The following is a 15,033-nucleotide window of genomic DNA, read 5'->3' as shown; positions in this document are numbered from 1 at the left end:
TGTGACATCTTCCTCAGAAGGTCTAGGAGTATATGATTATTATAGCCCCAGCCCTGGGTTGGTCTTTAACAAGTATATGAGTATCCATACAATTTCCCAGCATTTACCTTGGATTTTATTAACGACAGGACACTGCTCTTGTAAGGGTCTGGAATGTCAGGATAACACTTCTCCTTCAGCCTAGAAAAACAGTGAAAATTAGACTGAATTTTGCACTATAGTGGAATGGTTAAGAGTGAGAACCCTGGAGTCAGATTCCTGGGCTCTAATCCGTGCTCCATCAGTCACTCATTAACACTGTAACCTTAAGCAAGCTTTTTAACCCTTCTATGCTTTAATTTCCTTACTGGTTCAATGCAGATCATTACGGTGGTGATGGTGGTACTGGAAGCATTAAATGAATCGTTACACGTAAAGCACTTAGAACACTTCCAAGTACATGGTAAGTGAAATATAAATATTAGCTATTGCTATTGAACAAATTTTGCAACATTTAAAAATAGTTGGTTTCCTTATTGTTTTTTTTTTTTTTTGGCTGCGTTGGGTCTTCGTTGCTGTGTGCGGGCTATCTCCAGTTGAGGTGCGTGGGCTTCTCATTGTAGTGTCAACTCTTGTTGCAGAGCACGGGCTCTAGGTGCGCGGGCTTCAGTAGTTGTGGCACGCAGGCTCAGTAGTTGTGGTACGCGGGCCCTAGAGTGCAAGGGCTTCAGTAGTTGCGGCACGTGGGCTCTAGGGCGTGCAGGCTTCAGTAGTTGTGGCACGCAGGCTCAGTAGTTGTGGCTCACGGGCTCTAGAGCGCAGGCTCAGTAGTTGTGGCATGTGGGCTTAGCTGCTCCACGGCATGTGGGATCTTCCCGGACCAGGGCTCGAACCCGCGTCCCCTGCATTGGCAGGTGGATTCTTACCCACTGCGCCATCAGGGAAGTCTGGTTTCCTTATGTATTGATTTATTGCTTATCTATTGATAAACAAGATTGTTTAAAACTTATCATATTTCCACCAAATCCTCCTTTGTTCTTTCCTTTTCAGCACTTTTCCTCATATTATCAGGCGTGACTTCTATCTCCTTTCTAGATTTTTCTTTGACTCCTTCTTGGATAAAACCTTCCCCGCACACTTACCACTGACGTTTTAAGTAGCAAATTATCATGACGATCAAAACGCAGAAAATCATGGGCAGGATGATGCGTATCAGTATATGGGCTGGAGAGGAAAAAGAAAGGGATATTTTTAATGACTGCTTTTCCCTCAAAGGAATAAAAATAAGTTTTACATGTCTTTTGTTCCTCAAAACTCTATTTGTGCAAGATTCAATATGAGTTCTGTCTGACTGCTGGGGGGCAGGGCAGTGAGACCAACCAGCCAACACAGGGAACCATTTGCCCTCAACACTTGTGACTCAAACTCATTACCTCTCCTGACAGACTGGATCATTACTCCCTCCCTGTATGAGAATTATACTCCACACCCTTGACTTGGGGGTTCAGCCACGTGACTTGGTTTGGCCAATGGGAGGTGAGTAGTGGTCATGCTGGTTGGTAGCTGCGTTCAGTGTGCTTGTAGTTGGCTTGCTCTCTTGTGTTCCTGTGACCCACTCTGAGAAGGGTTGGTCCCTCAGAGCCACTGTCCCTTCAGCCTAAGCCTCAGGGTGAAGCTACAGGGAACAAACCTACCTGAAGCTTGGAGTCCCACCTGGCCCAGCCTACATCAGCCAAGCCAGAAGCATCAAAAGAGAGACTTGGTTTTGTATGCCATTGAGATTTTGAGGTATTTTATTACACGTCAAAAATTGACGAATGCACCCCTTCTAGTTAGGCTCTGAGAAAATTACCTAAGTCATCACCTGGGATAATTATTCTATTTTTATTTCTCAGATATGTCAACCTGTACTTCATTTTCATAAATGCCCATCTTCCTGGTCTCACTGCTTGCAAATCCACCGAAGAATAGTTCAGCTGGGTTGGTAAACATCCTCTTTTATAAAAGCAAATCGCACGAAGGGCTTTGGAGGCTGGCAGTCATTCACATGTACGTATATTTCTGTTCAATCCCTTTGCCTCCCTGCCTTCCTCATCCCCCTCGCCAGCCGTCCTGCAGGAATGGGGCCTGACTTGTGGTGCTGGTGGATAACGCTGGAGTTTTGTCAGGGAGGGCAGGCCCAACCCAGGGCTCTGAGGAAGCACAGGGCTCTGGAGAAAAGGACATGGGAAGGTAAGAGGGTGGCAGAGAAAGCACCTCGACAACTGGCCTAAAATTATCCCTGACACCAGGTAAGGCGAAAGAAACTCCTCCTGACACCACTAAAGAACACCTTGCTCTCAGACTTCCCTGGTGGCACAGTGGTTAAGAATCCACCTGCCAATGCAGGGGACACGGATTCGAGTCTGGGAAGATCCCACATGCCACGGAGCAACTAAGCCCATGCGCCACAGCTACTGAGCCTGCACTCTAGAGCCCATGTGCCACAACTACTGAGCCCACGTGCCACAACTACTGAAGCCTGTGCACCTAGAGCCCGTGTTCCGCAACGAGAGAAGCTACTGCAATGAGAAGCCCGCGCACTGCAGTGAAGAGTAGCCCCCACTCGCCACAACTAGAGAAAGCCTGCATGCAGCAACGAAGACCTAACACAGTCAAAAATAAATAAATAAAGGTAAATAAATCAGTACACGAATGCTTTTTTTTTAAAAAAAAGAATGCCTTGCTCTCAAGAGCAGTACTTGTTATGACTACAGTTGGTTTTAAAATTTGGTTAAATTACGAATTTGTAATGTATCTGAGAAGAAGCCTGGGGAGCTACCCATAGTAGTGTCCAAACTTCAGACAGGCTTTGCTAAACTTTCTGTTGAAGTATAATAAATATGTGCATACAGAAAAGTGCTCCTAAGTGTACAGCTCAATGAGTTTTCACAAACTGAACATACCCACGAAACCAGTACCCAGATCAAGAAAAAGAACGTTACCAGCTCCCCCGAGAGTCCCCCAGTGTCCCCATCCAGGCATCTTCCCCTCCCAGGGTAACCCCTATCCTGCCTTTCAGCCACATAAACAGCATTTGCCTCTGTCTATACTCTACGCGTGGAATTGTGCAGCAAGAGCGGGGCCCAGCTTCTGTCACTCACCATTGCATTTGTGAGTCGTCCATACTATTTTTGTAACTGTGGACTGTCATTCTCACTGCTGCAATTATGCAGCAATTTAGTTTACTTTTTCATAATAATCAATATAATTGAGTCACAGCCAAGGCTAAGGAGGTTTCTCATGAGTAAGGGAAATAAATGAAATCTAGAAAATATACTTGAGATAAAGATAATCATATGTATTATATGTGTGTGTGTGTGTGTGTCTTTTACACATACTCATACACACACCTCTCCCAGCCAAGTAAATACTGAAGCTGGAAGAAAAATAGCCTGAAAATAAATTTAAAATTAACTCTAAAATGGCAAGCATGCTCAAGTAATGTGAGTTGTTGACTGAAATCTTAACCTGACTATGAGAGTTCTGGCCTTTGGCTTAGAGACCTGGGGCCATGCATGTTTCAGCCCCAACCTGCCGCTGTGGTCACGGGCATCCTCATCACCAGTCAGGCAGCCAAGGCCAGTGGTTCTACCTGACGAGCCCACCCCATCCCCAGAGCCCCACCTTCCACCACTTGGCAACTCAGGCAGATGTTTTAGCCTATTTGTTTTTCATGGAGGAGTATCTTGAGAGGTCCTTTCCAGCGTGGACCTCCTACGATGCCCTATCTGCTACCCACTTTCCCCGCTTCCTCCGTCAGTATCTGTTTTCTCCCACCACCTTCCTCTTTGTTGGAGGGCAGGATTTAACCGGCAGAATCTTATTCACCAGTAACCTGCCATTCTTCTCCCTTCCTCTTCTTTCTCCATCTTTCAAGCCAAATGCATTTTGAAAGGATGGCTCTCTTTATCTCACCCTTTCTCCATCAAATCTGCAAACACCGGGTTCGTGAACCAACACTGCTCGCCCCACCGCACCTTCTAGTACCCCCAGAGAGGCAAGGTCAGGAAGCCGGTAATTTGCCACTGAGAGAAACCAGCCAGAAGGCTGGCTGCAGAGAGCAGTTCTGCTGAGAAAAACATCCCCACCCCTCTCCAGACAGAACTCATAAGGCTCTTCCCAAGTCAACACTAAAATACGCCATCAGTGATTTTCAAACTATTCTGGGACTGAGTTCCAGAGAAGTGCCTCAGGGGCCAGAGAGAGGCAAGAGGAAGGTTCCAGGTCATAGATCAGTTGGATTAGCTTCACTCTTATCTATTTTATGTAGTGGGATGGATTCTGTGTAACATTTCCTTTTTTTTTTTTTTTTTTTGGTGAGTTTCATCTAGAGAAAGAAAGACAGACACAGAAAGAAAGACAGAGAAGAAAGGTTTAAAAATTCCCGATCTAGACAAAACCCATGGCCATGTGTGTGTCATTTGTCAGTTTCCCAGGAACTGCTAAGAGTCTTGATTTGGAAAAACTCACAGTATTCATCCGGAGTTGTGATCTTTGTGAAGGCATCCAGGGGACCCTCGCCAACACTTGTGTAAGCAGTGACGAAAAACTCATAGACGGATTCCGGCTGTAGGTTTTCCACAACAAATGTCTTTTGTTCTGGGTTGTCAATTGTGTGTTTGCAACATAGTGAGTCCTCTGTGGGGTTTTAAAAAAAAAATTTTTTTTTTTCAGGAAGAAAAAACTATTAAGAGCGTGATAAAGATCTTGTGAGCCAGTGGGGCACTAATACTCTCGTTGACTTGGCACTGCCAACATTTCTAAACCAACCAAAAATGAAATCATAATTTCATCACACTGGGGACACTGGTAAAATATTCGGGAGATGGCAAGCAAAGCAAGCACCCCACTAAACAAGGGATGTTCCTGATCCAGGGGAAGCACTCAAACCTGCCAGAGAGAGAGTAAGAGCCTGCCAGAGCTACTTAGATATACATTTTAATAAACTTTAATGAAGTCAAAGAAAAAAAGAAAATGAGGTTAGCAAGAACGTTTCCTAAGTGGTAGGTTTTCTTAAGGAGCTGAGGGTATTTCAGGTGCTTCTAAAAATACTGGGCCACACTGTTTTTAAGTAAGTTAAAATCCTGGCCCCCATCGTCTGGTCCACCCTACTAATTTGTTTAAGAACACCATTCCGTCATAAAAGCACGTGAGCACAGAATTCAGCCTGGCCACAGTCAGAGACAGCCGGCAGCCTTTCCAATGATTTAAAATAATGAGACCTTGAAACGGTAAACAGACAAAAAAAAAAAAAAAAAAAATGTCACCTGGAAGAACTGTCTTTTCAAATGCCGGAGGGCACTGCTCCCCCGCCTTGGGTTTCAGGTAGACGTGGTATCCTTGTATAAAGCCAGGTTGGGATTCAGTGGAATAATCCTTCCAACTCAGAGTGAAGGAGTGGGAGGTCAAGTTACTCATGACCACTTGAGGGTTGTCTGAAGGAGCTAGGAAAGGAAGTTGGGATAATGTAAGATTTATGATTTGGAAAGAGTCTCAGCGCACTGGTGTAAACTGAAAGCAGAACCACGGCCCACTCTGTAGGCGTGTGTGCCAAGTGAAGGAGTGTCATCTTTTTCTCCAGAGGATGTACGCCCTGACTTAGTTCGTGGGAGCTGGGAAGGAGTTGAGCAATCATCTTGTTCAAGCCTTACCTCTCTCAGATGTAGAAATGGATGCCCAGAGAGATTCAGTAACTTGGCAAGGTCACACAGCAAAAAAGAAAGGCTTTCCTAGACTTCATTCTGAGTCTGAATTCTCAACAGTGTTTGGGAGGATGAACTGAAGTAGGGAGGAAGGGAGGAGGAGGAAGGGTTATGTTTGAAGAGGTATGGGCAACTTTGAAGAACTCTAGTTCCCAGGTGGCAGCAATGCACAATTGTCCAAGTGTCACAGGGAGAATCGGAAAGCGTTTATTCTGAGGCTTCCCTGAGAGCCTGTTTCAGCACATACGCTGGTGCACACCTGGCCTATGTCTGCCAAAACACACAACACACCCCTCCTGCCCATCTGGGGCAGCTCCCACCCAACGGAGAACCCCAAGAGCTGGTCTGATTGGTGAGAGGCAATCAAGGACACAGCTGCCCGGCTTCCAGTGGGTGTGAGACCCTGGATGCCGAGAAGGTGAATTAGCAACCACGTGGGAGGATCAAAACTCCCCCACACTGCTGGAGGGATCATGGTACAATTTCTGGGGGGGGGGCAGCGATTTCACAGTATCTACCAAAAGTCTTAAAAATTGTAAAATTGTATTTAAGAAGTTCAAACCTTTTGGCTCGAGTATTCTACTTCCGGGACTTTGTTGAAAAACCATCATCAGAGCAATGGACAAAGATTCAGCTAAAATGATGGTGAGTCAGACAGGGCATAAGAGATTTGGCCAAGAAAGGAGAGAGAGATTGAGTATTTGAGACTGCAAGATAACTGAAGGTGAATTTTATAGTTTTTTTAAATGAGTAATATTTTTGTAATCATCCTAAAAGTCCAACGACAGGTGATTTGACATATGCAAACCATGAGGCACTTTGCAGTACTAAAAAATGATACAGTTAAATATTACTTAGTGACATGAATCAAAAAGCACTTTACAAAACTGCATAGAGTAGTAATAAAAAAGATCCCATTTTTATTTAAAAGTGTATATCTGTACTGAGAAAGGATACACATAAAATATTAACTCTGGATATTTGCCCTTGGGTGGTAAAATTAGCAATGATTTTGTCTTCTTTTGCATAATATCTTATGACTTGTCTTTAATGAAAATGTTTTATATTTGTATGGTTACAAAATAACTTTTAAAAAAAACCCCATTGCCAGAACAAACAGGACACTGAAAATTAGGAAAGGTGCTGTAATCTTCCTAAACCCAAAGTGAAGAGTTTCTGGATTGTTCTGAACAATGGACACATTAAATGCTTTAAACTTACCCAGTTCCTCCAAGTATCCTGCTTTTTTCTCTAATAAATGAGCCATCCTTTTGGCAGAAATTTCATAAATTCGGAAGTTGTATCGAACCCCTGGTCTAAAAGCACCTAGAGAAGAAAAGTCAACAGATTTTCAATAACACAGGATGCCATTCTCTTTACTTCTGAAAAGAAGAAGAATGAAAAATGAATTTGTGCCCCCTTAAGAATTTCCTCCTCGGGGTTTCTGCCCTTCATCTCCACCATCTTCCTTCCTTCCCCTGAATCCTCCAGCGTTTCCGACGAAGTCTGGGCGACTGTCCTCTGCGTCATCCTCTTGATCAAGAGCTCGCAAACATGCCCTTATCCACGTGCATGCAACTGGGCGCAGAATTCAACCAGACACAGAAAACCATGTAAAACTCTCCTTTGACTCCAAATCCCCTGCCAGCGACTGGCCTTCTCTCTGCCCACGAAGGGCAAGCGTCTGGAAGATTTGCTTCCAGTACCTCACTTTCCCCTCACCCCACACCTCTGAACCATGCCACTGACACTGCTCAAGCCAAGGGAAGACTCGCCTCCTCACTCCCCACCAGCCACTGAATGCCCTCCTGGAGTCCCATCAATCACCCTCTGGACCCGGACAATTCCCACATCTTTATCTTGAGCCCAGCAGATGGCGCCAGCAACCCCCCCAATCAGGCCACAAACCTAGGCTCCTGTAACTGCTACACCAGTAATCTCGAAATGACAAATCCAGTGTGGGAGGAAAGAGGCCAAGTTCTATATGTTCCATTGAAACTGAAGGAGTTGATAATCGACTCCCATCAACTCTACTCCTATGTCTCCCAAATCCACACACTTCTTTGCTTTTGTAAAAGCTCTCAGGACAACTGTTATAATGTCCCTCTGCCATTCATTTGAGACTGCTGACTCACTGCTGAACAAATTCATGAATCTCATGAACACCTATTCCAGCCTTCGGTCCAGATAGTCTCTGTAAAAGTAGATACAAAGGTCAAAACTGAGACCACATCACTGCAAAATTTGAACTCCAAGACCCACGCTGGATTTGTAGTTATCAGTTGAGCACAAAGTATCTGAGATGATACAGAAATCCCTGTTGAAGTTGCTGCCAGGTGGATGGAGCAGGATGGTAATACAGAAGGTTCTTCTTACCCGAGCTGATGACTGTGCTTGTGGTATTGGGGCCTAGGTTTTTCCACTGGAGAACACAGGGCAGGTCCTGGGGACCATCACACCACTCCACAACGTAGCCTGTGGCATCTCCGGATTGGGGTTTCCAAGACACAGAAAATCCGTCCTCTGTGCCATTAACTCTTCCGCTTTCAACCTCTTCTGTACATACAAAGAGGGCAATGCTTCAGATTTAGTTAATCGTACATTTTGCAAAAATATCTAAAGAAGAAAATAAACTTGAACACGCAGTGTATCTAGCAGGTAAGAGCCCTACCTCTGCAATTGCTACGGGGCTTGGGTTAGGGCAGGAGGGATGTTTTCCTGCCTCTCACTCCCAACAATTATTCACACCTGCCCTTCAGATGCCCCTTGTCCTCATCTTCTGAGACCCAAAGGGACGTCAGCCCCTAAAACAGGGACCAGCAAACCGCCGCCAGCAGGACAAATCCAGCCTCGGAAGCTTGTTTTTATATGACCCTTAAGCTAAGACTGGTTTTAAGATTTTTAAAGAGTTTTTAAAAACAAAGAATACAGAATATAGATTGGAGACTGTCTGGCCTACAATGCCTAAAATATTTACTCTCTGCCCCTTTACCGAAAAAGTTGTTGACCCTTGACCTAGAACTGTGTCTGGTACTTGATCTGCTTTCAAAAATCATCTGTTGAATGAATGAATAATTTGGCTTAATTGTCCCACATAATGCTGGCTGCCCCTGAACTAACTACTGTCTCCTAGATGTTAGGGGCAGAAACTGAGGTGAGTGTGGAGAAAAAAGGAAAGAACAATTCAGGTATGTACTAAGCCAGATTATGAACGGATGTGCACACTACTTATGACCTAGGATACCACCTCAATGTATTTTATGCACCAGGGTAGTTTTCCTAAGGTCTGACAATTGGAAAAAAGGTGATATGGTCTCAATGGACTACAGTTCTACTGATTTCAAGCGGGTCAGCCTAGATATTGAGGGATGAGAATTTCTCCTATTTCTGAGGCTGACTCCACAGCCTGCCACTGTTCAGAGGGCAGTGGTCGCTGGTGGTCACTCGAGTGAAAGCAGACTCTGATCAAGGGGTGGACCTGCAAGCAGCTGTTCAGAGAGGCAACCAGCGTGGCGCAAATGTTACATGGGACAGACTTAACACTCAAAATGTACTTGTTGCTTCTCTGCAATTCATATTTAACTGGGCATCTTTTATTTTATCTGGCAATTCTAATTACAGCTGAACACTGATGTGAAAGCAGGGTGCTATGACATTTTCTAGGGCACCAAATTATCACCCAGCTGGGAAGACCGAAAGGAACGTGCAGCCCCAGGTGTGAGGCGAGAGGTTCCCCAAGAAGGCCTGTGCCTATCCTACCCACATGGCTTCTCTGTCTTCCTTCATCAGAGAGACAAATCTCTTTCATATTAAAACCGACATTTTCTGCTTCACTTATTCACACTGACTAAAATTTCACCCCAAACTTAGAAGCATGACTCTTACTAAGCTGCTTCTTTAAAACTGCAAATATGTTTTGAGGAGTGGAGGTAGAGGGAAAGAGAAAGGGAATCTATTTTTTTTCCTTCAGTCATTCACACTCCAGTGTGAATTGGCTAAACCTCCTTGGTCTGTCTCATAGCATATCAGTGCCTTTATCCACTCTAGAGACTTAAGAATGTGGACCACATCAGGGAAGCTGGATAGGGCCTCACAAGGGGAAGGAATGGGTTCTAAAGGCAGGGCATGGGGAAGGAAGGTATGGTAGGAACCCACAGATAGGGATGACCCCAAACAGATAATAGTGTTTAGCAGAGCTGTTTGAGCTGAGCCTCATTGGAGGCAGTGTTTTTTTTAATCTATCAACTCCCCCAGGGTGAATGCAATGCCCACCTTTCCCGTTCTGGCCCTAATAAAGACAGAATACAACTATTCACTTCCTTCTCTAATACAGTTCTTGACAAGTAAAGATTATGTTAAGTAACTCCTTAGTTTTTCTCCTGTGGCACAATCCCAATTTCTTTTTCTTGACACACTGGATAGTTCTTAAACAAAATAAATAAAACAAAATAATAACACCCTCTAATCTAGCCCACTTAACCTAAATGTAAGCCTAATTTGAACGATAGGTATAAAGCAATGTGACATAACCGTACAAGCAGGGTCTGAAAATTTTTATAGCAGTAACTGAAGGGTGACATTATTGCAAGGTTCATGAATGACCTTAGGATGTCTGTTGGGTCATGTCCAAGTGTGCAGTGTCTCAGAGTGTGTACTGCTGGGGGCGGGGTTAGTGCAGCCCACCTCTTTTCACAGCTCTCCCAAGAAGGAAATGTACACCATGATTAATTGTACATGTAAGGTCATTTCCACCTTGTCTGGTCTCTCACAGGCTAAGGGTTTTAGCCAGTTATCACCATTTTATTCCACAGCTTTGGCAAAGCCCTTCTCGAAAGATGACGCTGGCTCTCCTCATGATGTCCAGAAATGTTCATGGGCTCTTCATAGGTGGCCAAGACGGACAAAATATTCTGCCATATAATAAACGCACCTCATATTTCATAAGCCACAAAGCGCTTTCATACCAGCTCTAACACTCAGTTGGGACTGTTTGTTGGTGTTGCATTTATTTGAATAAATTTGAGACAATTTCCCAAGTTGGCGGAAGAATCCCTGAGCTATGGCTGAAATCTTCTTCCCACACAAAGGAGGACTGCGCCAGAAACCCGCTGACATGCCTGAACCCAAAGAAAATGACGGACAGTGTTTGGCAGCTAGATCTTTTGTCTCCCCAGATTACTGTCTTTCTAATTTATCCGTCTCTGCCTAATAACACTGTCAACATTTTTCTAGAGAAGAAAAACAAAACCAAAAACACTCACCGTTTCCAGGGTCTCCAGAAATGACAATTACGGAAGCAGGAGAAGGGCCCACACTGTTGTGAGCTGTGACATGGATTTGGTAAGAACACTGATCGAGGGTTAGTTCTGTGCTTCTGGTGGGAGCAGGGATGGAGAGGACCTCTAACCTGGATGGCTTGTCTAGATTTTCTACAATTACATTATAGAAAAGGATCTTCCCGTTGGCATGCACTTTCCATAGTGGCTGAAAAAAATATTGACAATCATTTCAAAATGGGCTTTCCTCTGAAAAGAGTTTGCTTAATTTCTTTTTCATCTTTTCTGTCCCTTGATTGCACACACACACACACACACACACACACACACACACACCGGGCAAATTAAAACAGCTTAAGAGAGAAAATCGCCTTCTAAACCAAGCTTGAAATCAGACATTCCATTCTAACTAAAATTGAGCAGAGAATAGGATCATTTGGGGGAGAGCTCAAGAGCATATTGTGTCCAGAGAGGAGTGACCAAGTCAGGAAAGGGGGACTCTTTAGCCTGGATTAAAACACATTCAGTGAGTACGGAGTGGTAAAGACAGGAGTAGACCCAGACGGGAGGGGCCTGAACCTCCGGCCTACCTTCCGGAGGACAGACAGTGCCCCTGGTGTGTGCACCCCCAGACCTGAGATTGGGCTGGGGCAACTGTTGGCTTGGGGTGTGGACAAAACCTGGATGTACAGACTGGCACGTCCACATGTGTGTGCATGGGGGTCCTCCCTGGTGGGGAGGACCGGAGTGGAGATGGGAAAAAGAGTGGGGTGGCCTGTGGCCGGGGGCCAGCTCCCTCAGCATGGCCATGCTTTAGCATCAAACACTGAGGAATCCGAGAGTTCTCAATGCAAACCAGGGCTTCCACGTTGTCATGAAGGCATGTCAGTTAAGATAGAAGGACAAGATTAATTTTATATTGCAGTTTTTTAGCTTGACTTATAACTTTTAAATATAAGTACTCTGAATATTTAAATATTCATAACTTTTAATTACGGTATATATTTCTCCACTTATACTCATGAACTGGGCCCTGCAGATGTTAGGGGCAGGAGAAGTTAGGAGATGCAGTTCTAACAATCAGAACCGGCCACCTGTGCAAGAGGCTGCTGAGGAAGGAGTTACTGGTCCAGCGTTGGGGACGTGGATGTGGATGGAGCGGGGATTCCTCCACTGGGAACAAATCCTACTGGATTCATGTTAAGAGCCCTCCCAATCAGAAGACTGCACCGATGTCTAGTTTCAGTGAAAGATAACTGCCAAGCAAAAATCTGTCTCTTTGAACGTCTGCATCTCACCTTCCAGAATAAACTCACAGTAGGATGTCCCGACACCATCTTCATGTTTCTCCAGACATCGGGAGCCTCTGAGGGAGCTGAAATTAACCAAAGAAAAGCTCTAGGGTCACAATATGCACGTACAACAATACATTCAACCTTTCTCTAGTTTCGTCAACACAAGTGACCACGGCCTGTCCTGCCTGAGCCTGCTTCTCGCTTTTTCACTCTCTGTGATTTCTTCCCACTTGGCCGCGGCCATACTGGTCTCGCCTCACTAGGGGCACACAGTAGGTGCTTTATGAAAGGGCTGCTACATCTGAATGGGACATCACATGGGGCCTTTGTGAACTCAAGCCTCAGAGCTTCTGGAAGCCACCAAGGAATTTTGGAATCCTTTGCCAGTCCAATTCTAGGAGGTTAGTTAGGTAAATTTCCCATATTTGGAATTTCTAGGAGCAGCAGACTGTTGCTGTTTCCTTGCCCCGCTTGCGAAGGTTGCAATGGACACACTCAAGTGGAGAGCCCCAGGGGAAGGCTGCACTCTTCCCCGAGTTCCTAAGTGCACACAGGCTGGCCTGTCGCTGGAGTCAGAGCCTGGGACCCCTTCCTTGTCACCCTCCTCCCCATGCACGCCCACCTGCCAAGTTCCTGGCCTGGGCCAGCTGCCTGCGTGTGGACCCTCAGTGCACTGGCTGCACGCCTCCCCCTGGCATGCCTCTCCCCACTCCGTTCTAGAAGAGCTTGCTTCCTTGTCTTTCTTGCCAGTAAACTGTAGGACCAGTGATTTATGATTTGCTTCAACACATCTCTGTGCAAGAAGCATTGTTTTGCAACATAACACATACAAATTTAGTTCTCTGGTTCATAAAAATATAGTTTACAGTCCCCAATAATTGAAATTGAAGAAAGTCCTTTTCTTTTTCCCCTTAGTTGCTGACACTTTCTACTCAACATAAAGGTGACCATATATTTTAAAAATCTGTTAGAGGCAGATTTCAATTTTCTCAACAAGCTGTCAGAGAAGCCAATATTATATCAAAAAAGTACTGAAATACTCAATGAGAGACCCCAAGCTCAATGCAGAATCTTCAGCTGGTTTGTACACGACTACTTGCAAGAAAAGAGAACTGCAGCACAGTTGATGGTGTTCCTTCTTTATGTCAATATAATTTCTCCCATGGTGTCATTTAGCTCTGCTCACCATGATTCTGCTTGAGTAGGATTATAATACGCATAAACATTGACTTTGCCAGCATTAAGCAAAGTGTTATCCAAGGTAAAAAAAAATCTATGGATTCACCATCAGTAGATTCATCTCATTTTCTTGTCATCATCAAAAGCAAAGTTAAGTATTTTTCAGGTTTATGATACTATAATCTAAAAGAAACTATTTACTAAAAATGCCATCTTTCTGTTATTTTTCTTTGCACTAAATTTTAGGTATAATGTTGGAATGAATTTGCAAAAAAAATCCCAAAGCCATGCAGTATTAATAAAGTAAAAATTCTTTAATGAAACACAACTGAGGAATAAACCAAATTACCATCAGGAACAGGGCTCTGGAGGGGACTACACCCCTACGAAAAATGACTGGAGTCTTGGAGGGGAGCCGGGTGGGGGGGGCGCTGACAAGGGGAGGAGGCCTGCTGAGCACCTCTGGTGACCAGCCCTGGGTGTGGGTTTTCATGCACTGCCCTCGCCAGCCCGCCAATCAGAGTCACTGCTTTAAAATGTTCCCCCCAGGCTGAAACAGAAAGAACTCACCAGCTTAGAAACACAAATAATAAGATGGAGTAAAATAAATATATATGATCCTTCCTTAGGCAGCAAAATAGCCAGGACTTGAATCAACAGGATCTCCAGGCTGTAATGACACCCCCGAGAGACAGGCCATGCAGACGCCAGTCTGGGTCAGGTCAGGGTGGAGCTCTGGAGTCAGCCAGCCTGGGCCTGAGCTGCAGTCACAGCTCAGTCCCTTGCTAGCGGGGCCAGTTAAACGCCTCATCCTCTCTGTGCCTCCACGGCCTCATCTGTCGAGTGTGGATAATAACAGGACCTACTGCATGGTGGGAGGATTTGAGGGGAAAACATTGCAAGCCCTTGGAGCTGTGTCTGGCACATACTAAACACTAGATCAACGGCAACTGCCCTGGTTACTGCTGTCACGTCTCTGCCCTTCATTCACTCTGCAAACCAGGCACGTCTCCCCAGTTCAGGGGCCCAAGTTGTTTCATGTGTAAACTGGGCAACAGTAAGACTTTCTCATCTGGGATTGGAAGGAGGTGAAAGCAAGGCTGGGCCATCTCATCTCCTGAGGTTTATCTGAGGTCTAAGACATAGTTATTTGGGGGAAAAGGTCTCTGTTCAGTCATTATTGAGGAAACGACCCCTGAGAGCATGATAAGGCGGCTCCCAGTTTGTTGTCACGGGAACGAACGACTGAACAATGATGACTAAGTTTCCAAATACCATTGCATTTCCAAACACAGCCCGAGGCTGTTTAGTATGAGATCGGTGCTTTCCTCAGCACAAACGCTACTGTTTGTCCCCAGTCCTGAATTAAAAGTTTATACTCATTTACATAGCCCCAGATCCAACAGGAATCCAGCAATACCTTTAGCTTAGAAACCATTTTGGCAAATTGAAGATCAGAGAGAAAATGTTCAGTAGAAATAACTCAGATGGCAAATGTCTGAGGTAGATATCTTCCCACTCACATTTCATTAGGCATTTAATTTAGTTTTTTGTTGTTGT

The 15,033-nt window shown here is 44.8% G+C and overlaps 1 protein-coding gene across 5 annotated transcripts in view; it reads right to left on the bottom strand.

Annotated features, from left to right (window-relative positions):
• The window catches only part of OSMR (oncostatin M receptor), a 61,327-nt gene that overhangs the window by 7,479 nt on the left and 38,815 nt on the right, over nt 1–15,033 (bottom strand). For all 5 annotated transcript variants that reach the window (XM_068535266.1, XM_068535268.1, XM_068535264.1 and 2 more), the window contains 8 exons: nt 12,298–12,374; nt 10,985–11,207; nt 8,100–8,279; nt 6,945–7,049; nt 5,289–5,465; nt 4,492–4,659; nt 1,122–1,203; nt 108–180 (listed from right to left, as the gene is read on the bottom strand). In XM_068535266.1, the coding sequence (XP_068391367.1) occupies nt 108–180; nt 1,122–1,203; nt 4,492–4,659; nt 5,289–5,465; nt 6,945–7,049; nt 8,100–8,279; nt 10,985–11,207; nt 12,298–12,374 (1,085 nt within the window). The remainder of the gene's footprint in view (nt 1–107; nt 181–1,121; nt 1,204–4,491; nt 4,660–5,288; nt 5,466–6,944; nt 7,050–8,099; nt 8,280–10,984; nt 11,208–12,297; nt 12,375–15,033) is intronic.

Source organism: Eschrichtius robustus, chromosome 2 (assembly GCF_028021215.1).
Source record: "Eschrichtius robustus isolate mEscRob2 chromosome 2, mEscRob2.pri, whole genome shotgun sequence".
In the NCBI taxonomy this organism is placed as follows: domain Eukaryota; kingdom Metazoa; phylum Chordata; class Mammalia; order Artiodactyla; family Eschrichtiidae; genus Eschrichtius; species Eschrichtius robustus.
Note: the sequence above shows the minus strand (reverse complement) of the source record. Positions and strands in the feature narration are given on the sequence as shown.